Source organism: Branchiostoma floridae, chromosome 18 (genome assembly GCF_000003815.2).
Source record: "Branchiostoma floridae strain S238N-H82 chromosome 18, Bfl_VNyyK, whole genome shotgun sequence".
In the NCBI taxonomy this organism is placed as follows: domain Eukaryota; kingdom Metazoa; phylum Chordata; class Leptocardii; order Amphioxiformes; family Branchiostomatidae; genus Branchiostoma; species Branchiostoma floridae.
The window spans coordinates 488951-513010 of NC_049996.1; the positions used below are offsets into that span (position 1 = coordinate 488951).

Below are 24060 nucleotides of genomic sequence, written 5' to 3' on the forward strand. Positions count from 1 at the left end.
CAGTAAACTTTTGTAAGATTTTTTTTATATCGGAGGATCCTGTAATGCCTCTGTAAATTTGAGTTTGGAGTTATCATCCCAAATGTACTTAGTTGGTAATGGGTTTGTTGGGGCTTTAGCTTGTTTTACATAAGGTGAATAGTTAGTTGAGATAGAGCATCAATTAAACAGTAGTCTGTTGGTTTAGTATTGTTTGTGATTGATTGAAAAACAAAGGAGCATTGGTCAAAACAAGTCATAATCCCTTACCACCCAAGCCACAAAGCACAACATTGGGAAGCAGTGAAATTTTCTTGCATACAGTCTGTTGGTTTAGTATTGTTTGTGAGTGATTGAAAAACAAGCTTGGCCTTTTCTGGCTGGGAAAGTTCGTCTTGTCATTGAAGGGAAACTTGAGAATTCTCACCTACCTGTATAGGCCCAATTTCTGACAAGAAAGACTTCAGACAGTGTAACGATCTCAATCGTTGAATTATTGAGAGAGTTTATTTTAGCAATAGAAGGGAGAGTTGAATCCAATGAGCTTTTATAAAACTTTAAAAGCTTTTATAAAAGCTCCTTGCTAGAAAAACCTCACGGCCCACTGAATAATATCAACATACGTGTGGCTTCTTTGCTGCGTGGGACACTTTAGTGATCATGGGACCCCGGGACTAAATGGGCAGCCATAAGCATATCGTTAGTTTATTTACGCATTTTGATCGCAAGGTATACTAGTGCCCAAAATTTTAATAGCATATAACGACAAGAATGGTGTCGCTTATATCTTTTCGATGATAAAACTGTCCTAATTAGTCTACCATCGATATTTCAAAACAGGGCTAATCTGCTACACATATTGAATTCCTAATTTACCATATTGTTCGCTACTTTTGAGTAACATATGTCTGCATATTAAGAGGGAATTTCGTTTGTGAACAAAAATCTTCAGCATGTGACTGAAAACAAAGGAACAAAATGGCACCCAAGCTATCCCATCAGTCATTGCGGTAGTGGGTGGTATTAAAGATTTGAGTGATTTTTATGTATGTGTATGTAAGTTTTAAATTTTAGAAATGATTCCGGCCATGCAATTCATCAAGCCTCTGTTAAATCCATCCCTGTGGAGAGACTAAAAATTAAAAAAATTGATGACATAGAGATCATTAATTAACCTAAGTAGTAAAATCCAAGACTGTATCGATGAATCCCACGGCCGATCGCCAGTATTAGGGACAGAAGTGGCGTTGGATTCATCAGTAGATCGATGAATCCCACGGCCGATCGCGAGGATTAGGGACGGAAGTGGCGTTGGATTCATCAGTAGATCGATGAATCCCACGGCCGATCGCCAGTATTAGGGACGGAAGTGGCGTTGGATTCATCAGTAGATCGATGAATCCCACGGCCGATCGCCAGTATTAGGGACGGAAGTGGCGTTGGATTCATCAGTAGATCGATGAATCCCACGGCCGATCGCCAGTATTAGGGACGGAAGTGGCGTTGGATTCATCAGTAGATCGATGAATCTCACGGCCGATCGCCAGTATAAGGGACGGAATTGCGCGGAAGTGGCGTTGGATTCATCAGTAGATCGATGAATCCCACGGCCGATCGCCAGGATAAGGGGCGGAAGTGGCGTTGGATTCATCAGTAGATCGATGAATCCCACGGCCGATCGCCAGTATAAGGGGCGGAAGTGGCGTTGGATTCATCAGTAGATCGATGAATCCCACGGCCGATCGCCAGTATAAGGGGCGGAAGTGGCGTTGGATTCATCAGTAGATCGATGAATCCCACGGCCGATCGCCAGTATTAGGGACGGAAGTGGCGTTGGATTCATCAGTAGATCGATGAATCTCACGGCCGATCGCCAGTATAAGGGGCGGAAGTGGCGTTGGATTCATCAGTAGATCGATGAATCCCACGGCCGATCGCCAGTATAAGGGACGGAAGTGGCGTTGGATTCATCAGTAGATCGATGAATCCCACGGCCGATCGCCAGTATAAGGGACGGAAGTGGCGTTGGATTCATCAGTAGATCGATGAATCTCACAGCACTATTGATGATTCCACAGCTGTGGAATTCATCATCTGATGAATATCACAGCTGTGGAATTCATCATCTAAGTGATGAATATCACAGCTGTGGAATTCATCAATCCACGGTCTTCAGATATAGCTCCTCAATAATGGCAGAAGAGGGACGACCAGGTCTGGGAGCTGTTTCCACAGACTTCCGACCTTGTTTGAATTCAGGATGCCAGCGTTTTACAAGGTCATATGATGGGGCGTCATCACCATAAGTTTTTTTCATTTCATCAAAAGTCCCCTTTGGTGTGCGTCCTTTCAAATACAAAAACCGGATCACTGCGCGACACTCAACTTGCTCCATTTCACACCTGGTCCATTTCACACCTGACTCAGTTCAAACACCAGTAAATCAGTAACCACAATTATTTCAGAGCTGTTTTTTGCAACATAACCCATAGAGATATGACTCATTACACATGCAAAATTTCATCTAGATCAGACAACTGGAAGTGGGTCAGGGACATTACTTATTGAATGCCCCTCGTAGGTAGCTACATAGCATGTCTGTCTCCAGGATCTGTCCTTCTATCCTGAGACCGAAATTTGCTTGTTGGGATGGACAAAATTCCACCATATCTGTCCCAAAAATCTGAACTTCAGATAACATGTTACATGAAATTGATCAAAATATGTTTTCATCAGCCTAAAATGGAAGATTTTACAAGGAAAATTAACAACATTGGCTCCCAAAAAATGGGAGGGGCGAAAAAAATTCAAGCTGGAAACAGCCCTGGTACATAAATAGGCAATCTTCTATCTCATTGACACCCTTCTTCATGTTTTTCTTCACTATTAGTGTTAGGAACTGCTGAGCACAGAAAGTATATGGATCAAAAGCGTCCTCTTTTATCAGACAGTACTGCAGCTTGCTTCATCCTCACTATTCCTTCCTGTTGGTACATTTTGGTCCAAGTGTAGAACTTCTGAGCAGTCAAACTGTGCAGCGAATGATGCAACCATTGTGGGGATGGCGTCTTGGATTTTGATGTTATATCCAAGCTCCATGCTCAGCGAGGTCACGCCCTTTCCCACAATTCCACAGGGCACGATGTGGCGGAACCAGGTCATGTCAGGGTTACAGTTCAGGGCAAAGCCGTGTGTGGTGATGAACCTGCTACCATGGACTCCTGGAATAAAGTGGAAAAAATGTCTGGCTTAGAGAAATGGTAGAAAGGTAAAGGTAAAGATAAAGGTCCCATCAGGACTCTAGCCAGCATTGGTTTTCCGTCAATTGACGGAAATTCGCTTCATGTGACGGAAAAAATATAAAACCAATCTGTCAACCTTGACGGACAAATATCCTTGGTGGAAGCTTAGTAGGCGGCTTGGGGACGCCGTCCATGGTCAGAAAACCACACTCTATTTGTTTTTGTTATGATTGTTGATGATTAAACATTAGAGCACAAGTCTTTGTCGGTGAATTTACCAACATTGCGCATGTCAGTATCAGTCATTTTTGGTAGACTTTGGCAGAGTCAGTTGAATTTTGAGACGATCGTAAACTATGTTACTTGGTGAGAAAGATCAGTGGGTACTGAAATCATGTATAACTTACTAGTATTGTTTATGGTCAATTGACCAGAATATAGTGGCCACCTGTCTATAGTGGACATATTTTTTCTATTCTCTTGAGTGGCTGCTATAGACAGGTTTGACTGTACTAGACTCAGTTGTTGTGGTGATTAGGCACGTCCTAACCCAAAAACTAACTCACCATTGAACTGAAACATATGGACAGTTCCTCTCACCTACAGCACAGATTTTCCTGTCCCCAACCCACACCCCCGTGTCTGGTGACGTCTGTGCCTGGATACCGAATGATTGACAGGTGCGGATCACGCTCTTCTCCAGCTGACAGATGTACCACTTCATCGACTTCCTGGGAAGACAAGATTTACACTGTGAAAAATAGTGAAAAAGATCTTGTACCAGTTTAGCTCAAATGAAATCAATGAACATTTACTAATAGGCTATTCTTCCACTGGTTGTGACTGAGAAGACAGATGCTATGTCTGTATTACATGTATATACAGGTTCATTGTACCAGGGAAATTCAAGGACTTCTAAACTGACGATGCCAAATGGCTTTAAGCCTTATGGCCAAACGGTTTAGCGTCTGGGTTTGTGAGCTGGCAGCCCAGAATCCGTGCAGGTTAGAATCCTGGGAGTCAAGATATTTGTATATATTGTTATCTCCATCTCCATGAAAAATGGAGATATAGTTTTGGGTGTATCTGTGTGTGTGTCTGTCTGTGTGTCTGTGTGTCCGGATCTTTGTAGTGAGCATAACTCAAGAACCCCTTTATGGATTACGATGATATTTGGTTTGTGGGTAGGTGTTGGGAAGACAGGGGTCAAGGTCAATTTTGGGCCCCCTGGTATGTGACCTTGGTACTGCAGCAGTAATTCATTTTTTGGATATTTTGAACTGAATGTGCTATGGTCTTGATTTTTGGATGGCAGATAGCTTGTAACATAAGAGATATGAGGTGTATATTTGGTCCCCCTAGCAGGTTGCTCTAGAACTGCAGGGGCATTTTAGTCAAAATCTTCTAAGGAGGATAACTGAAGAAGGGAACGACAAATTTATAAGATATTTGGTATGTAAGCAGATTAGACAGAGATGCACATGATGAAGTGCAAATTATGCAAACTGACACTTAATTTGCATATTTAATGAGGAAAATCTGTATTTGCAGTGTTTCCTTTATAGAACTAAAATACACGTAATATGTGTAGTTTGTGGTAGGTGGAACATTATCAGATACCAATTATGCAAATAAGTCCTTAATTTGCATAATTAAAACGAAATTGCCATAATTCATCGATGTGAATGAGAGGACAATCAACATAGTGACCTGCGTAGGTCATTTACAGGTGTACAAAACTAAGCACAGATTATGCAAATGTGGAAGACATTTACATAATCAGATTATTTCATGGAGATATGAGGTCTCCGAACTCTTATTTCTGTCTGTTTATACTCCCTTCTTCTCATATTAAACCCCAAGACTTTTGAGGCGGGTCACTTAAAACCGCTGGACTACACACACTTAGTTGCCAGATAACCATTCTTTTTTTCTATATTTCATAAAACATAAATATTGACAAGCAGAGACTTTCCCCACCTGAAATGTGCCAGGTTTATTACTGGATAAACCACCAGTTGCCCTGGGCCATGGTATGTTATCAGTCCCCCTCTGTTAGTTCTGCAACGCAAATATCATACAAATTTAGCTTAATTAACACACTATAACATTAACATCTATTATCATAATACCGGTACGTTTACGACGATTTCTCTAGCCATACTGATTTGACAAATTGTCAACGCATCATTTTCTCCAGTTACATGTTGCTGTTATAGGTTACCCTTGCCACTTCTTCTGTGTAACTTTTCTGCCACTCTTGTCCTGCTGAAAGCGTAATATTGTAATTGTAACACGCCGCGGAATTACACGGCGAACGGGCGCGTGGTTGGGAGGGGGTACAAAATACCGGTAGGAAGAAACACGGCACAATTAACTGCCGCTATGTACATTTATACATCCTCTGATGTTCCTTCCTTTTCTGTCAATAAATGCATAAAACATAAACCTGCATGAGCATACAAAATGTCATGAGAAAACGGACGTATACAGTCAAGAATTTTCATTTAACTTCTGTCCGTCACAACCGCTATGACGTAACACTTCACTGCTAGCGTAGATATAAAAATGGCGGGAAAATGGCTGCGTACGTTCAATTTTGCCCATTCAGTCGTAGATCCGGGCTATTATGCAACGGTTCTTCACACTTTTACATGAGTTGTAGGTCACCAACAGAAATTCAAGATTGTTGTTGAATCATGTTCGTCTTGTGCCGTGAGCATGTGTAATTATGATCTATATAAATTTGGCAATGAATGTGACAGTGTGTTCGTCCCACGACGAGCTGCCTACCCCGAAATTAAAAAAAAAGTATACTGAAAACTTTTGGCCTTGTTGTCTTCGAATGCATTGTTATCGATGCTTTGTAAATGGTGTATTGGACACCTAGATGTCTGAAGTGTGCACAGCTCAGAAATAACTATTGTTGCATGTGTAGATCTCTTTAAGTTCCAGTATTTTTAATCTACCGGTATAAGTCTTACTACCGGTATTATGCCAATGCATGTTACATTATTGAATGTGAGTGATCGAATGACCGATTGCTGACATCACATATAGCAAGGGTGTTACACATCCTTGCATGTACTTAAACAATTTTCCTTTTACATGATAAAAGAAAAATGTACGGGAAAGAGTGATGAAAGTTTGGATGAGATTTAATAGGTTGAAACAAAGTTCACAAATGTTACACCACAACAAGAGTAGTGACAGCTCACGCGCGCCGCCTAGCGGTTTATCTGAGAACCTACCTACCTAACTATTACCTAACATCCTAACCTTACCTATGAAACTCGGCGCCTAATTTCTTGAGTCTGTCCTCCTCAGAGTCCGAATACTGCCCTGTCCTGTGCCCTGTGGTATAAACCGGGTGATGTTCACACAGAAGTAACGTGTCTTTCGCTGGTTCCGATGTTTTGCCGGCCAGTCCGTCCAAATGTTGCCGCTGAAGTTGTTCCTGCGCCCGCAAACCCTCAGAGTACGAAATTCTCCCCAAATTCCTCACGTAAAGAACCCGATTCATGACTCAAGATAAGTTTCTGATATTCTAAACCACAGCTTTCGCTCAAAAATATCTACAATGTTCATAAAATCGACTTTTTTGATGATCAAAACAGCAGACGACCTATTTTTCTACCGGGGGCAGCCATCTTGAATTACAAAGCGTAAAGGGAAGGAATGAGCTAAAGGGGTAGTTCAATAACAAACATAATGATGAATCATATTCAAAGAAATCTAAAGGTTCAAGGGAGCCTTCATTACATCAAAATATGTCAATAAAAGTATGTGTATGGAAAACATTAGTAATTATTTTGTCTATTTGTTCCATACTGTTGAAAATTTGGATCCAACAGTCTCTAATGGATTGTCCCTTTATTTGGGTTAAAGGTCATAATTTAGAAGTGGCGGGAACCATTTCTCACAGGGTTTTAGAGTAGGGTAGAGTTCATTCGCCCAGGTAGGAATTCTGGTTTCCATTTTGGGCCGCTTTTTAAGAAAAATTTCCTGTCATTTCTGGTCTGTGTGTGTTGTAGTTGTGTCTGTAGTTATGTATAACTCGGATGTCTTTCCTTGAATAATATTTACGGTTCTAAAATCTGGGCTTGTTTGCACAAAGGTATGTCATCTTCTGGCGTAACATTAACAGATCATGGGATAGTTTGGCCCATTTTTCTCGGGGCTAGACCCAGTGCTCAACCTATGAATGTACAATCATAGCAAAAGACATGACACCATAAAAGATGATAAATTATTAGATTTCAAATGATTATGTTATGCAATGAAATTGATAAAGTGGCTAACGTTACGAAAAATGATGTACGAAAATCAAGCTTTTTGTGTAAGTTTAGAAAGGGGTGTATTGGGGCCTTGATAAACTTAACTATGGCATCCAAGTTGATATTTGATTGTTCGTCATATTCTATTTACCTCTATTAACTTGATTTTAATACATTGCAGACGTTAAGATCATAATCAATTCTATTGCTTGTGGCAGTATTTTTTCAGTACAACTTTCATCGAATAATGTATTCATTCCTATGTCGACCTTAGGCCACAGCAAGTAAATTTTATGGATGACATCCTATGCAGAGTGCAAAAATAATGAGATAGCGCGAAAAAAAACAAGATGGGTAAAAAAAAACAAGATGGCTAAATTTTCAAAATAGACACCATAAACATTGTATAACAAGATTTGAAGTGACAAAATGTGGCATAATTATCACAACTAACTAGGCATTCATTCCTGTATCAAAGAAGTTGAAATAGTGTAGTAAAAGTGACACTAGTGTGGTACACTGGCATCACTTGCCATTAGCTGGCAACTACAGTGACTGTCATGGCTTCCATATTGGCGGTACTTTCACAACTGTCCAACAAGCACCTATAGTCATGGCTACCTCCCTAGTGTCACTTCTACAAGTATGATTATTAGGCTACAACACAACATGTTTGCCTATTTTGGTCTATCTGACCATCCCTGAAGAGGAAAAAAATTCTTGTTTTTTTTTCTGAAATCAGGCAAAAATTAATGCGCACGCTGATGTCATCCATAAAATTTACTTGCTGTGGCCTTACACAGTAAACATGACATCAGAGAACGTTGTTATACGTGCGGCCCGTCCAGAGGACTGTGGAGAAATCCTCCGCATGATAAAGGTAGGGGAACATCGTTGAATCATGTCTTTGAAAATGAAACAGCTTCTTGTATTACAAAATGTTATCATTCCATTACTACACTCAGCACAAAAAGTTTGGAATATCAACTTCGGTTGATCATATTTCTGTTGTTTCTGCATCAATTTCAATATATTATATACCTATAGAAAGCTTGCATGATTTTCTTTCCAATGGTACCAAACTCATTATCAGTGTTAACTCATGGAACATACACTAGGCCTGCTAACGTGAGTGGGTCACGAAAAAAAAGTGCCCAAATTCCCCCGTTTTTGTTGAAAACTTTATCGTCCGGTTGTTATGGCCGCGGGTGACAATGATTCAATCAATCCGTTTTTCACCTAACGTTTGGTATACAGAACATCCAAGTGTCTTTTTAGCATATCTGAGTAGAGTATCTTAAGAGTGTAAATTCATGGAACGAGCACCAGGCCTGCTTACGTACAGGGGGTTCTAAAGATAAAGTGCCAAAATTACCCTACTAAAGTCAATCACTCCATTCTGCTCATTTTCTTCTGTCGGTATTGACTTGTGAATGAAGGCAAGTTGAATAAACAGGACATGTCAATCAAAGCTACTGTTACTCTTTATTCAAGCAAAAAATCCGAACCATGGCAAGAGGTGGTCAATCGAGTGCTAGCCATAAGCCATAGGAAGGCTATTCCACCCTAAGACTGTACTCCAGCATTCAATGGTCCTTGCTCTGTGTGGACTGGTGTTGTAATCTTGCATTGACATTTAGTCCAATATTGAAAGGGTAGAATATTGCTACTGGATGGAGGATGGTGTCCCTATATCTCACCACATTGGAGTTGCCTGGAATGATGACGAGTCTTGTTTTTCCTATGGCGGTTATACCGCCCCACACCATGACGCTGCCTCCACCACCAAATGCCGAAAGTTACTCTTGACTTGTCAGCGTGCGGTTCTCCATGCCGCATCCGCGCTTTGATTCTGCCATCCAACTATCGAAAGGGCACATATACTCTACTCAACCTTTATGTTCCGTATACCAAGTGTGAAGTGAAAAGAGGATTGATTGAAGCAGTGACACATGCGCCAATATCAACAGGACGATACAGTGTTGAACAGAAGTAGGGGAATTTGGGCACTTTTTTTCGTGACCCTGGTAAGCAGGCCTTGTGCTCGTTTTCTGTGTATAAAACCATGATAAGTTTGATACCATAGGAAAGAAAATCACACAAGCTTTCTATTGATATATAATATATTGAAATTGATCCATAGATAACGGAAATATGATATACCAAAGTTGATATTCCAAACTTTTTGTGCCGAGTGTAGTATACACCTTTCTCACGCGGCGGCCATGATAGATCTAAAACGAGTTCAATGAGGCAAACAAAAGACTATCCATCATAATTAGCAGTTCAACGAATGATAGCCCATCAATTAGGAAAGCGACCAATAAGAGATTTGGCTGCATGTCCGTCAAATATTTGCATTACTAATGTTTTTATTTTGCATCTCTTAGGGGACTATGGGGTCAGACTATGATACTCTAAATTGCTACATCTTTCGGTGCATAACACTAGTTATTATATTTATTATTTGATCTTATATTGTGAAAATTTGTGTGGTTTGTGGGAAATCTAAATGGCAGCTGATTTTAGAAATAAGTTTTGTCTGTTTGCCTCATTGACCTCGTCTTCGATCTATCATGGCCGCCGCGTGAGAAAGGTGTATATAATGCTGGTTCACCTTTATTCGCAGGGTAGCCCATATCCGTTGTATTTAAAAATAAATCATTTAGAGATTTCAAGTTGACTGACTGTGGTTCGAATTGCAATATTTCGAATACATCACAATTTGAAACCACTGCCCATCGACTTGATATCCCTAGATACTAAAATGTTGAATGCAACGGATATAGGTTACCCCACAAATAAAGGTGAACCAGCGTTAGTTTTACTTAAACAGAAATCACTCAAGCAGAAAACAGTACGTCAATACAAAATGTAGTAGTCTTATCATTAGTGTCTCTTTAAACAATATCATATAGATAATTGTTATTCTAGTAAGTAAAATGACTGATAGTATTCTTTAACTGCAGGAGTTAGCAGTGTATGAACAGATGGCTGAAAAAGCTACCCTGACTGAAGAATGTAAGTACAGAATTTGTTAAAGCACATTTTGCAATCCCGTTGATTCTTTTCTTTCTTTCTGTGCACATGCCAATATTACATTTGTATAAAAATCGATGTTTCTAGAGATTATCATCAATATGATTAAATCAACATGGTCAAAAGTAAAGTAGAAAGCATATCAAGACATGATCAATTTACTGATAGTTTAAGAAGAAGACAATACAAGAAGATACTGTAAAGGCATTTAAGTTCACGGGGATTTAATTTCGCGGTAGCGGGAAATAGGACTTTTCGCGGTGGTTTTAATTTCGCGGTAGCACCATGCACTGTAGTATCTTAATGCCCTGGAAAAATGTTCGCGGTGGTTTTAAATTCGCGGTGAAATGGCCGCCGCGAAAACCGCGAATCTGAATCCAACGCGAACATTTATGCATTTACAGTAATACAAGAAGACAATCACTAGACATTGTTAACTTCATTTTTACATTGAGTTATCTATTGTTTCAGCATTGCGAGAAGATGCATTTGGAGACCATCCATACTACAGAGCGCTTGTAGCAGAGACGAGCTCAGGTTTAACAGAGGAGACCAGGCTGATTGGCTATGCCATGTACTACTTCTGCTACTGCCCATGGTTAGGGAGGGGCATTTATCTTGAGGACTTCTATGTGGAGCCTGCTTACAGAGGTATTGTCTTAGACAATTCAGCATTGGACATACAGTCAAAGCTGGCCAAGGAGACTAATGGCTCGTTCTCATTTAAATGTCGAAATGCTGTCGCCTGACTTTACGCCTTGATATGGAGCAAATTATAGACAACATCACTGGTTCCTTCATTTTTCCACAACCCCTGTAATGTTTTACAAAAGATGCACCACAACATTCGTAGAGGTTGATGAATTAGAAGATTATTATAGCCACGGGTGGGATTTCACACCCTAAAAAAATGGCTGTCGCCTGAGAAGAAACAAAGAATTCAAATAGTAGCCAAAAATGTAACAATTCAGTTCCCAGAATGATTGTTCGGCAGGTGAAACCAGCTACCCAGGCCCTCTGCCCGATCACGTCAGATCGCTCCTGTCACTGATCTTGGAAGCTGTGTGAGGTGGTTTATGCCTGTCGCCAGATTCTGTAACAAACGTTACCACCACTAGTACGATGGTTGCCACGGTTATATTATGCACGTATAAGACTAGAAATGGCCGTTTTTGTGACGCTGTACAGTTTTTCTGGCTTTCTAAAGAAACAAGAAAGGGTTGGTGACTGTCATTTGTATCTCACCATGCTTAACAAAATGTTGTACAGAGATGACTGTAACAAACGTTACCATTGTTCGATGCTGTCTAAGCTTTCTATTTGACCTGGTGTAAAAAAGCTACCCACTTTTCAAATGTCCCTAGGGACATCCACTTATACCTAAATGATGTAGTCAATAAGGTACGTCCTTTTGAAGAAAACAGGGTAAAGTCTACTGTTGTAACAAACGTTACCGGTAACGTTTGTTACATGCCCTGTAATGTATTATCAATGGGACCGAAAATAATAAGTTGCCATTTTTTGGCTATGGTTAAAAGAGGAATTTTCCCAAACAACCAAGTAGTTTTCAGTGAAAATAAAGCCGATCTATTTTCGACCAAAAAAATGCCATTTTCGACATTTCAATGAGAACGAGTGTAATAGGATATTTTCCAGGTGGTCAGGTGGTCATTATAGACAAGGTTCTTAATGATTGACAATGTGTCAATGGGAAAAATAATGTACAAGACCACCATATAGTTGTCACATTGGCCAGGTGGTCCTTAAGTAATGTATGTTAGAGGTCACAGGTCATCAATGTGCAGGTTTGATTGTACCAGTCTTGTAAGTTTATCAGTACAAATGTTATACAATACACTTTGTATATGACTATGTTAAGATCTAATATGTATGTATGTAAACTTTTATGTATCTTTAGTTGTACAAGACCTTCAGAAGTTCTTAATATATACATTTGTTGTGTCAAGATTTGTATTTTTGAAACTTGAGTTTCTAAAGATAGTGCTAGGTTTTCTATGGCCTCTTTGATATTTCACAAGTGAAGACTGTGGCCACATGTGACAGACCTCATAATACTAGTAACGGGAGGTGCCCCAACACGGTACGCTTTTTCTTGCGCTCAAAGTCATGGCGCTCCATCGCTAGTTGTCTGAGAGTGGTCAAATTTTGATGACTGAATTTTTTACACATAGATTTGAACAACATACTTGAATAAGAAATGCATTCATGTGGTTCATGAACCTTTCTCGCTGCATGTTACAAGCGGCAAACACTGTGAGACAATTTCGTGTATGTAACCTTCCAATTTTGTGCTACGCTGGACAGTGTGCCTAACTCGGTACGCTTTTTTTTACATTTTGCTCTCTTCAGAAGTAAGTGGTAAATTTAAGTACACAGAAAAAAATTAATAATATGATATTTTAGCTTTCTTTTGACAGTAAAATCGTGACTGTATGTACTTCTTGTCTCACATGACGAAGGCTGTACCTAGAACAATCCAGCTCATGTTTTTACGGGCAATGGGCTGAATGCACTGATTGTGAATGCCCGACTAAAAAAACCATTACGAAAAAAAGACACCGCTAACATCAACAAAACTCGGTCTGATCATATGAAAATATCATCTACATCTCTCTATCAAGTCTTATTTTCATAGACAGCACGAATCATTTGTTACAGTCAAATAAATCTTGGAGCGTACTCTAGTCTGTCACCTTCACGGCCACACTCCCTCGGGAGTACAATGGTGGCAATGTTTATGTCGCTTCCTTTTGGTTGCTTTTCTACTCAACAGAAATTTGAAGACCCATATTCATGGAGTTTTATGGAGCTTTTGTATTTATGTGTATCATGGCAGTTGTGTGACTGCTTGAAAGAGTTCGTATAGTTAGCGACACGAGCTGCCAATACGCAGAGGCCGGTGACCGCAGTGATTTAGCACTGTCAACATTACTGTTAGAATTCTGTTTTTTAAAAAACATGAAGTAAATATGTTAAAGTATACTTGGAATGCAAATTAAAGCTGTGTGCATGGACTTGGTTTATTTACCTTTGTAATCAGCATAGTCAGTGGCAACAAACACGGTGTACTTATGGATAATAAGATCAGCAAAAAATCCGTTCCGTTTTACGACGGGGACCGTCTTAGGGCGGCCCCCGTTAATACTGGTCAATCTGATTTTCATACTTGGCAGAGGTAAGGGGCACATGGTTGGAGCTTGAGGTTGCAGGGCCCCTCTTCCCGTCTTTAGGAAGAAAACTCTTATTGTCATCAATGTATTGTGCATGTATTTATTCAGGGGCTATGATCTTGTGTATTATTTTTACATTTCTCCACCACAGGTCGAGGCATTGGGACCTCCATTATGAGGGAAGTCGCAAAGGTCAGATGTCAACAAATAATTTTTTGGTGTACAAAAGTAAAAAAACACAATTTTGACAAATTTTGGTTGCTTTCAATGTCCTATATATCGATTTGTACATTAAGACAAGTGCTTTAATTTTGATTCGTATGAATTTTGATATGTGGAGAATTATTGAGGTCCCCAAGACACATTGGGCATAGCGCAGTGGCAGTGTGTTCGGCTCGGGACCGAGAGGTCTCGGGTTCAAATCCGGCTGTCTTGTTACCGGTCTTGTGCCCTTGGGAAAGGCACTTTACACGCCTTTCCTCACTTTACTCAGGTGAAAATGAGTACCCGGTACTTAGCTTCGGCTAGGGCCGTCCCTCGGATAGGACGTAAAATAAATGGAGGTCCCGTGTCTGGGGAGAGCCATACCCCAGGCACGTTAAAGAACCCCCACATGTGCGATGGTGCGGTGTGTGATGGTGCAAAATCCTTCCGTCTAGAATTGGTGATTCTCTACAAATCACCCGGACTCCAGGAAGAATAGTGACATATCAGTCACTAATGGAGATCTGTATAACTAAACCAAACCAAAGCAAACCAAACACATTGCAATTTTGGGCCCCCCTAGCAGTATTTTCAGGTACTGCAGCTCTTCAGATGGACACCCCCTTCCTGAAATTAGTTTAGTATAGTCTGTGGACAGCTTGTCAGCACATCTTTGACATCTAGAGCTCAGGACTAAAATGGCAATAAGAAATTCACAAAAACTTTATTACCTTGTTCTAGATCGGAGTGAAACACAGGTGTAACAAGATGCAGTGGGTTTGTCTCAACTGGAACGACGTCGCTATCGACTTTTACAAGAAACATGGCAGCAAGGACGTCACTGTGGACGAGAAATGGCACCTCTTCAGGATGGACCGAGAGGAATTAGCAGCATTTGCTGGCAAATAGCTCAATCTCCAAGCAGATGTTGGGAGCAAAATTGTCACATTTTTAAGCTTCCCGTTTCTTTTACAAACTGCCTTCCGAACAGTTTAATTAGGTACTCACGGGCAGTTTTTTTTTACATATTTTAAACATTTGTATCAGGCTTCTAGTGTTAACCGAGTTGGCCGAGTAAACAGCCAAAGCCTAACCTCTGCTTAGAGAGATTAATTAACCATGCACTGTTTGTATCTGAAACAGGTAGCTAGCAAAATGTGACAATATCGCCTCCCAACATCTGCTTGGATATTAGTAATAGCTACCTTTTCTTTTTTGAATTCCATCGAGATAACACAAAACATGTTGTCCAAATAAATTGAGTTAACGTACATATTAAGTTTTAAAAATGAAAAGTAATCTTGAACCAATTTAGCTCCCTGAAGAGCTAAACTTATATTAAATTTCCACTGGTTGTAACAGAGAAGACAGATGCCATGTACAGTATTTACAGGTTCATTATGCCAAAGGAATTCCCTTAGCTCTTTTCATCAAGCACAATGAATTATGGACGACTGGATGTCACTCAAATTAGTCTGTGTAACACAAACTCCGCTGTCCAGGGCTGTAACTGGCCAGCAATGTCGGGCGGGCTGTATAGAAGCTTGCTTAAATCAGGCTACACTCAAATGACCCACATAACAGTGCCTACATACCACACTCACACTGCCCTTTTCTACTTCTAGGGTCAAAAGTTCAAGTATGAGTTAGAATGTCAAATAGTACATACGAATAAAAGCCAGATACACAGAAGTGCTCATTTCACCACATAATACTATTCCTCATGCTTTAATTTACTAGCCTGGGTACCATCCTATTTCTACCGGGGTTCCCTACACTCACTTCCCTAAAAAAATATTTTTTAGGGGTAGCGAGTGTAAGGAGCCCCGGTAGAATACGGATGATACTCAGGCTATTAATTTACTCTTCTTCTTGACATTCTTAGCTTAAGATTCAAATCTCTTAATTGATAAATAGAGCTGTAACAGCATAATACTGTACTATAGTTCAAAGGGTGGACAGGAATGTACCATATGCATGGCAGGGAACGTAGGGTGTAAGTTTGAAGAAAGTGCTAAACATTTTTATCATTGGCGTATAGAGAGATCAAATACAAAGATATAATGCAAATAGATATATGCACGAATTCTTAGAATAAACATAACTTGTCAACATTTTTATCAACCTCCTTTGCTACATATATTTCCCTCCCTGGTACACCCCCGTTTGTAAGTAAAACTGTCCAATTCAAGTTGCCAGAGTTGGTCTTCTAACGTCTAGGGGAGTGGAATTCCGGAAGTGGTTTTGGAACTTTATTTTCGGTATCATCAACTCTGACGGTAAGCCATATACAATGCACATCTCACGTAAACTGCCTATCGTGGTTTCATAGGCAAAAGTGTGAAAGTAATAGATGTCATATCGGTATCGGTGGTGAATTTGGCCCCACAACTAAGTGTGTATTACTTTACCTTCGCCAAGAAAATTATGTCTTCGGCAGTGGATGTGTGTACGTGTGTGTTTCCGTATTTCAACACTGATCACTGGAGAATACCTGGATGGATTATCTCTTGATGTGAGGGTAGATCTCTATCAGCTTTCTATGGAACTGCAGGGGGCGTTTCTGTTGCAGTCTTTGAAACAGGGTAAGGCAAGAGCGGATGCATGAATTTTAATATGGTATTTGACCTGTAGGTAACTGCGATTAAGGCCAACTTAATGTTAGATTCGTTATGGAAATCAGGACGTGATTTGCATAATTCATGAGGAGCTAGAGTTTGCTTATACCCTTGTTACACATTATCCACCATCTTCGGGCGTGTCGATGGAAGATCGGCCATATTTAAGATCGACAGAGGTTTGTGCGTATTTTTCACCTGAAAACCATCCCTGTCACATATAAGCCATACTTGTACCTTGTACAATTGTTGTGCAATAAAGTTAAGATTATAAGTGAGGCTCGGGCGATTGCCACAGAATCGTCGTCCGATCGATTTTCGCCAAATGTGACTGGTATAAAGAACTGTTGTGCAACTCACTATTTATGTAGGGTACTATTGCCCAATACCCCCTTGCATGCTATGCCTTATGCAGAATATCAGTATAATCATCGTCTGTTCACTATTGTTTCTATCTATGTCATTAGTAGATTCACAGCAAGGCTTGCTTCATTTTAACTTTAGAGAGATCGATTTCATCCAACCCCAAATTCACTTCTTCTAGGCAAATATGGCGTCCGAAGAGTTCACCATTCGCCCTGCCCGTCCTGACGACTGCAAAGACATGGCGCGTATAATAAAGGTAGTATACAGCACATACACGTATCACTGATAGTCTGATGATCATTACAAATCGAAGTACCTTTGATAGACATGTATATGGGGTTTTGCTGACTCTTAAGCTGGTGTCCCTCCGTGCCAAATTGCGCCAGGCATTCGCAAAGAAGCGTGGGCACTAAAAAAACAACAACCTGCAATTCAAAAAATGTCACAAATGGGCGCAAAAGTTTACCTGTATGACTAAACATACATTTGTACTTTTATTGCTACAAATCTCTTTTTGATTCTTTTTAAAAACAATTATGTATTGGTTTTTAATTCAGTGCTGTTTGCAGAAACCTACTCATTTGAGCTTCAGACGCAAATGCTAGTGTTGTCGCAATGGGAGAATTTTGCGTGAATTTGCAAACTTGGTGGTGCACATTTCTGGCGGAATTTGGAGTGGTTCAGTGAGATACCATCTTTAATGTTGATGCTAGCATACTGCAGAATCAAAACTGACTTGATTGTAAAATTGATGAACGGTGTATCAATTCATTCATAACGTTACATATAATAATATGTGTGATTTGTTTCAACGCAGGAGCTAGCAGCGCATCAGGGAAAGGGCGACAGAGAGACTGTGACAGAAGAAGGTACATGTAGTAGGGAGCTGAAGTTTAAACAAGCTACTGTAATTCTTGAAAGTTTCGCGATGGTTCTAATCTATGTTCACCGCGAACTCAAAACTATTGGTGTTTCTCTCACTTTATAGTATGTGACTATAGTATGCAACTTTACAGTATTTACAATGTAACTTAAAACTACCGCAAACACTCTATTATCTCCCTACCTCAATATCAAATCGCAGGACCAGTAAAGTTCGCAACTTTGCAACCTCCATTGTGATTTCAATTTAAGGGTCCTTCAAATTGACCTCTGGGACTGATAGATGTAACATTTTTTTGTATTTTCAATCCTTCTGTGTTGGTAAATGTATGGAGCTTGTATACATTAATTCACCCCACATGTGTGCAAAGGGTTCAAATGGTTTTCACGGTTCTCTGTGGTTCTCAGCGTTGCGAGAAGACGCGTTCAGGGACGACCCTTACTTCATGGCGCTCGTAGCGGAAGTTCCGAGTACTGCAGGTGGTGAAGCCAGGCTGGTCGGCTATGCCATGTACTACTACTGCTACTCTCCATTCGTGCGCAGAGTCATGTATCTGGAAGATTTCTACGTAGAGCCGTCGTACAGAGGTGAAGTGTATTCTGCATCTACACAGAAACATTATTGATGTACTAACGCGCTAAACATCAATGGCAAATGGCAATCTACCGTCATATGTAAAACAAAACAGGTATTTCGGGATATCAATTGACAGTGGTTTCAAATGACATTATTCCTATAACATTCCTAAGTATCCTGCTCTCAGAAATCACGGATATAGGTCACCCCGTGGATAAAGGTGATGCAGCCGTACCCATTAATTTCTTGTTAGGCATTTCAGAATAAACTAGATTGTATCATTCTATTGCCCTCAGGTCGTGGTATCGGCACATCTCTCATGAAGGAAGTAGCAAAGGTTCGTCTATATACTCGTTACCTCCATGAAAAAAAGAAGGTATTGTTTTGGGCCTGCCTGTGTGCGTGTGTGTGTGTGTGCATGATACCTGTTGTCAGTAGCGGTGCGTACCTAAACTCAATTTCAGGTTCAGGTCCAGATTCAGGTCCAGCAGTTCAGGTTCAGGTCTGGACTTATAAGTCCGGACCTGAACCCATCACTGCATATTATCTGCATTTTTTTAGGGGGAGGGGGGATGGTGCATATAAAATTGCACGTTAGCATGAATTGAAATGCAATGTGAAAAATGCATGAAAATAATATACAGCTAGTGTAAACACAGCAAATCACTGTCTGTGGAAGGTTTTAGATGGTTTAGAACAAAATAAGGGAATGCAAGTGACAGATTGCTTTTTGCAAGTCCGGACTTGGCTCCGGACATTTAGGTTTTTTTTTGGACTTGGACCTAAACATTTTTAGGTCCAATTCCAATTCCGGGCTTTAGGTACGCACCACTAGTTGTCAGCATAACTTTAGAACCTCTGGTTATGATATTATTTGGCAAGGGGATAGATCTTGAGAAGATGATTGCCAAGGTCAATTATAAGCTTCCTAGCGACTAGCCTTGGTACTACAGCAGGCCTTCTGATTTTTGTATCTTTCGTACTGAGAGCGCTATGGTCTTGTTAATTTTTCGCGCTCGCACTAGACCATTCCCTGATAGACCGAAAAGTTAATTTTATTATGCACATGTGATTAGTACGTTGCTTGATATGTATTAGCAAACCAAAGATTGAGCTCAAAGTTGCACCACCTTGCAACTTCTATCAAAACTGCAGTTGCTTCCATTTTTTTGCACATTCAAACTGTGGTTTACAGAACTCTTTTCTCACATCAGATCGGCGTGGAAAACCACTGTAACATGATGCAGTGGGCTTGCCTGAGTTGGAACGAGATAGCCGTCAGGTTTTACAAGAGACATGGCGCTAAGAACATCACTGAGGAAGGGGACTACCACCTTTTTAGGATGGACCGACAAGAGTTGGTGGCATTCACAAACTCAGTGTAAAGGAAAGGAGAGGTGCATCACAGCACGAAACCGTATATTTAAGTAGACTTTCCGAACTACGGAAAGAAAGCTTAAAAGACGGGGAAGTATTTCAGCAGTGTTTACGATGTGTCGTAAAAGTCAATGAAACTATGGTTTGACCATTCCGCAACCTTTCAGTAGTCGTTAAGTTGAATACATGTTATACATGTACTTTGCATAACCTTTAAGCATCGTTATATAAGTCGTATAGATGAAACCGGTATTACAGATGTAAACAAAACATGTACAGACTATACGTTCACTCACAGTCAATCAGAGTTGTCTTTATCATTTCTTAGCTGTAAGTAAAACTTACATTTACGAGGAAATATTTTTAGAAGCTTTTACATTAAATGGGGAGACTTACCCTTTTTTTGTATATTTGCTACGGTAGAGAATAGCGCCACCTTGTGGCCTAACACATAATAGCATATATGTAACATTGACCTTCGTAAGCAACTTCAACTTGCCGTGTCAAAACAGCTCCTGTCACCGTGAGTGTTCTTGTCGGAAATGAAGGATGTGTGAAGGAATCTCAACTATCTCAAGTGTCTCAAGTGTTTATTCGCTCCCCTTAAGTGTTGTTCAGTGTGAAACGCCTCAGTGGTCTTGGTTTCAGCGTGTTTGGTACAAAACAACTTGTGCTGATGACGCAATGATAATACTATGTTGCAATGTGTATCTGAATGCACTGTGTATCTGATGGAACTTTGTTTAACGTTACATAAGAATGACATCCACGAGGGCGTCCATTTTCGTTTTGTGAAAATAAAACGGGTCAATTCTATTAATCATGCAAAGAAATTGTGAAATGAGTAAATATATGGCGTGATTTTAACGGAAATATCGGAAATTAGATACTGATAAGTAAAGTTTTCCAAAGCAAAAGAAGAATATGTAAAATAGCAAAGAACAAAAGAATGTATTGCTTGGCAAACCATCTTCAGAAAGGTTACGCAAATGCAACCCTCCTGACCACTCAATTTACAATGACATGAATGAACATTTTTTTCGCACGCTCTTGTCAGTGTTTGGGTACCTAGAGGATGTCATCCATACAACCAAATCAGTATGAGCACAAAAATTATGACCATATGATTTGAAAATTATAAGAATTATATGTGATATTTAATGTGTTTTTGGTTTGTGCCGCGCCCAGTTATATGACCACTTCCCATCAAGCATTGTTCTAAAGCCAGTGTCCAATAGTGTCCAATACTTGTGTCAAGGACGCATGACGTCATCTCTGAGTCACGTGATTGTTTTTTGTGATCTTCTATTTGTCAAGTGTTTTTAACGGGTCCTTCATTTTATCATATCCGGTGTCGCAGTAAGTTTGTGCCCACACACAAACAACAACACATCTGAGAAGTCACACACTGGTGGTGGAGGGAGTCTTTTGCGTGCTTCATAATTTTCATATTCGTTTCGATATTATTTCATACAACCTGAACCTCGTACACATCGAAAGGTATTGTTTTTCTTTGTTATAAGTAACTTAGATTGTATTCCACACTAGTTCATATTAGAAGATTGTTTGATCCACTTATCAACATCGTTATTCTGTATTAATAGTAAAAGAATGTGAAAGACAGTGCCGTTCTGTATGCATAGAATATACTTTTCTATATACTATTACATACTACTATTGGCCCTCGGAAAGGAACATGTACTTTGTAGATGTAGATTAAGCTATCCACTTATTATTATATCTGCGCTGAGAGATGCTACTTTTATACAACAGCGACAATGACTTACACAACAATTTCTATGACTTACGCAACCAAAAAGTTATAGGGATATAAAACTCTGCACTGTTGTCAGATATCTTACTTAGAACAATTAGTTTGAACTGGGCAATCATACAACGCTTCGCTGAAGCACGTTAACTTAGCCTTTTCAGGACAGAATAGAGTATAGCGGACTTAAGTTACAGCAAGGAGGTTATATTCTGAATATAACCTCCTTGGTTACAGCTTCCATTCTACGGTAAGGTACAATACAGGCGTTTGTCGTCCTTTTGTTTCATACTTGTGGTACATTTTTTTCGTTCACTTTATCATTTTAAAGGTGTATTAAACTGATATGAACCGTTTTTGTGCATTTTGAACATTGTAGTAGCTATTCGGGACGTAAAACTGATTTATCAATCATATATTCAAAGCATTTGGACTTCTCTTGTAGTTAAGTGAAAAAGTATATAATCGTTCAATACCTTACATTTCCCCACACGGGAATCATAAAGTTTCTTTTTTGTAGCTGTGATTGTCACGTATGCGCGCAAATGAAATTTCTTTACACGGATGCATGGACGAAACCTAAAACCATGTTTGAATCTTACTTTAAAAGTTATTCTGATTCAGAAAACTTGCATGAAGAATCTAAACTGTTCGCCTACTCCAAAAATTGGATTTTCGAATAAGTCTCATAGTTTCAGTCTTCAGTTATCTAACTCATGACTTCATACATGTGTGACGTCACGAATGAGTCAAAGGTTGTCGCAAGTCGATATCACCGCCCATCTTGACTGAGTGAAGGTCAGTTTAAATTTCCCATGACTTTACATGTCTTTTTAGCTTGAAACAAAGTTCTAACATTCATATCAAACCTTTCACAGACCCTGAAAACATGCAGATAAGTCAGACGTTCAGCCTGGTTTCCATGGCAGCACTGCTGTCCGCGTCATTCTGCCTGATCGCCAGCGTGCACCACGAGCCGTGGAGTCCCGGGAACGAGGCCTGGGGCCCTGGGGACGTGATGGACTGTTCCAACCACTTCGTGCTACAGAGGGTCACAGATACAACACATGGCAGGTGGGACATTCTCATCTTGTGGTTTATAGTGTTGTTGACTTCAAAGGTTCCGGGATGGCCCCAATGCTGTGCTTATGAGAGAGGGACGTTACAACTTTCCCTCAGTACGGAAGCCCATAGCGACACTTGTGTACTAAGTGTGCAGGCAGTGCACACGCTGAGTATGGTACCGGTCCATCCCGCGGTGTGAGTGTATCAAACCTTACACTACGCTGGGCCAGAAGTACAGGCGCTACAAGGCTTCACTGGGCCAGTTCCAACCCCACCACAACCATTTCTTACCGCACAAAACTGGTGTGTTGCGAAGAAACAAATAAACAGACAGAGACAATTATGACAAGGTTGGCATCTTTAGCTTCTGACAATATTCCCTTTACAGGTTCAACTGGCATCATGTTGACACTGAATTTCGTTGTACTAGCCGACCCTGATATGTTGAATAACACATTTGGAAAACATGGGAACTAGGAAATTTTAGGGAATGTCCCTCTCTGTCTAATCTCGTATTCATGTATGCTCGTGTACGTAAGTGTGTTTGTGTGTGTGCACTGTCGATGCATCGTTTTGCTTTTCTATATTCCGTAGTCAAACTTTTTATCTTCATTTTCAGATATTACCAAGACACAGGCCTTGCCGTAAGTGACGTCACTTCCCAGCTGACCGTCCGGACCGTACCACTACCCAAGCCCGTGAGGGTGGATCCTGTGGGGCGGGGTCACGAGGCTGACGTCACAGGTTTCCAGTATACCTGGCAAGTGTCAATCATCTGTCTGCTTTGATGGAAAATGGTCTCGACAATACAACAGTATTAAAGGCAACCTAATTAATATTAGCCAGAGTCTGTGTTGTATAAGTTAAATTATGAAAGTCAATTTTGGGGCCCTTTTCTACAAAAAAAAAGTCTAATTTCGATTTAGGTCATGGCGTGCCGGCTGTCTAAAAAAAGTATGATGAAGAAACTCTATTCCATTCGGTACCAACATTCAAGAAGCATAAATTGAATGCCGCAACGGAGCTTACCGAACAGTGTTAACATATAACATTTAATTCCTGGATCAAGGCGTAATTTTTGTGGGTTAGAATGTTTAGGGAATCCGTGGCTTGTGTCTGCGTCGTTTTTAACAGCTCAAAGTATGACATAAGGATGTAAATGTGGGAATGTAGTGCAATATGTATCAATTTCATACAGATCATTTCCACTTCTAACTATAGCCTTCCTTTTACATAGATAAGCGTCAAAGGTCGTTTCTATCGTAGCTTTGATAGAAATTGTACGACAAAAGAAAAAGACGACGATGTGTGCAACTACGTGTTACCCTAGGCGTTAGCCTCTCAGGTCAAGTGGGGTCAAACAACAATTGATGCTGAAACACTTGTTTCTGCATCACCCCTGCACAGTCCTCCCTCTCGATGGGTTCATACTCTTCACACACACAATGAAACACCAACACAAGTGTTAAAATGGG

General features: G+C 40.2%; 2 protein-coding genes across 3 annotated transcripts; one reads left to right on the top strand and one right to left on the bottom strand.

Moving 5' to 3' along the window:
- Positions 1-2562: 2562 nt before the first annotated feature.
- Positions 2563-6900, bottom strand: LOC118405675 (putative lipoyltransferase 2, mitochondrial). Of its 2 annotated transcripts, XM_035805276.1 has the most exons (4): positions 6506-6900; positions 5202-5282; positions 3822-3952; positions 2563-3200 (listed from the first exon to the last, which is right to left on the bottom strand). In XM_035805276.1, the coding sequence occupies exons 1-4, from the start codon at positions 6742-6744 to the stop codon at positions 2923-2925; spliced, it is 729 nt and encodes a 242-aa protein (XP_035661169.1). In that variant the 5' UTR covers positions 6745-6900; the 3' UTR covers positions 2563-2922. The 2 variants fall into 2 exon arrangements, with proteins under 2 accessions (XP_035661169.1, XP_035661170.1); XM_035805277.1 differs by lacking the exon at positions 5202-5282.
- Positions 6901-7066: 166 nt separating this feature from the next.
- LOC118405942 lies at positions 7067-23344 on the top strand. The gene is made up of 15 exons (XM_035805794.1): positions 7067-7179; positions 8302-8378; positions 10468-10519; positions 11009-11188; positions 13880-13920; positions 14674-14821; positions 15107-15132; positions 16149-16211; positions 17095-17172; positions 17734-17785; positions 18207-18386; positions 18672-18712; positions 19590-21252; positions 22399-22594; positions 23205-23344. Exons 2-13 carry the CDS (start codon positions 8307-8309, stop codon positions 19758-19760), a joined length of 1104 nt encoding a protein of 367 aa, XP_035661687.1. The 5' UTR covers positions 7067-7179; positions 8302-8306; the 3' UTR covers positions 19761-21252; positions 22399-22594; positions 23205-23344.
- The last annotated feature ends 716 nt before the right edge of the window (positions 23345-24060 follow it).

What these genes read in the sequence shown, in the direction of transcription:
- LOC118405675 (XM_035805276.1), bottom strand. Translation starts at nt 6,744, where the DNA reads ATGAATCGGGTTCTTTACGTGAGGAATTTGGGGAGAATTTCGTACTCT. An exon ending in TTAGGCGCCGAGTTTCATAG is followed by an intron (nt 5,283 to 6,505) that starts GTAAGGTTAGGA and finishes TTTGCGTTGCAG; the next exon opens with AACTAACAGAGGGGGACTGA. An exon ending in CAGGAAAATCTGTGCTGTAG is followed by an intron (nt 3,201 to 3,821) that starts GTGAGAGGAACT and finishes ACTTTATTCCAG; the next exon opens with GAGTCCATGGTAGCAGGTTC.
- LOC118405942 (XM_035805794.1), top strand. Translation starts at nt 8,307, where the DNA reads ATGACATCAGAGAACGTTGTTATACGTGCGGCCCGTCCAGAGGACTGT. An exon ending in CTGCTTGGATATTAGTAATA is followed by an intron (nt 15,133 to 16,148) that starts GCTACCTTTTCT and finishes GTCTTCTAACGT; the next exon opens with CTAGGGGAGTGGAATTCCGG. An exon ending in CGTAGAGCCGTCGTACAGAG is followed by an intron (nt 18,387 to 18,671) that starts GTGAAGTGTATT and finishes TATTGCCCTCAG; the next exon opens with GTCGTGGTATCGGCACATCT.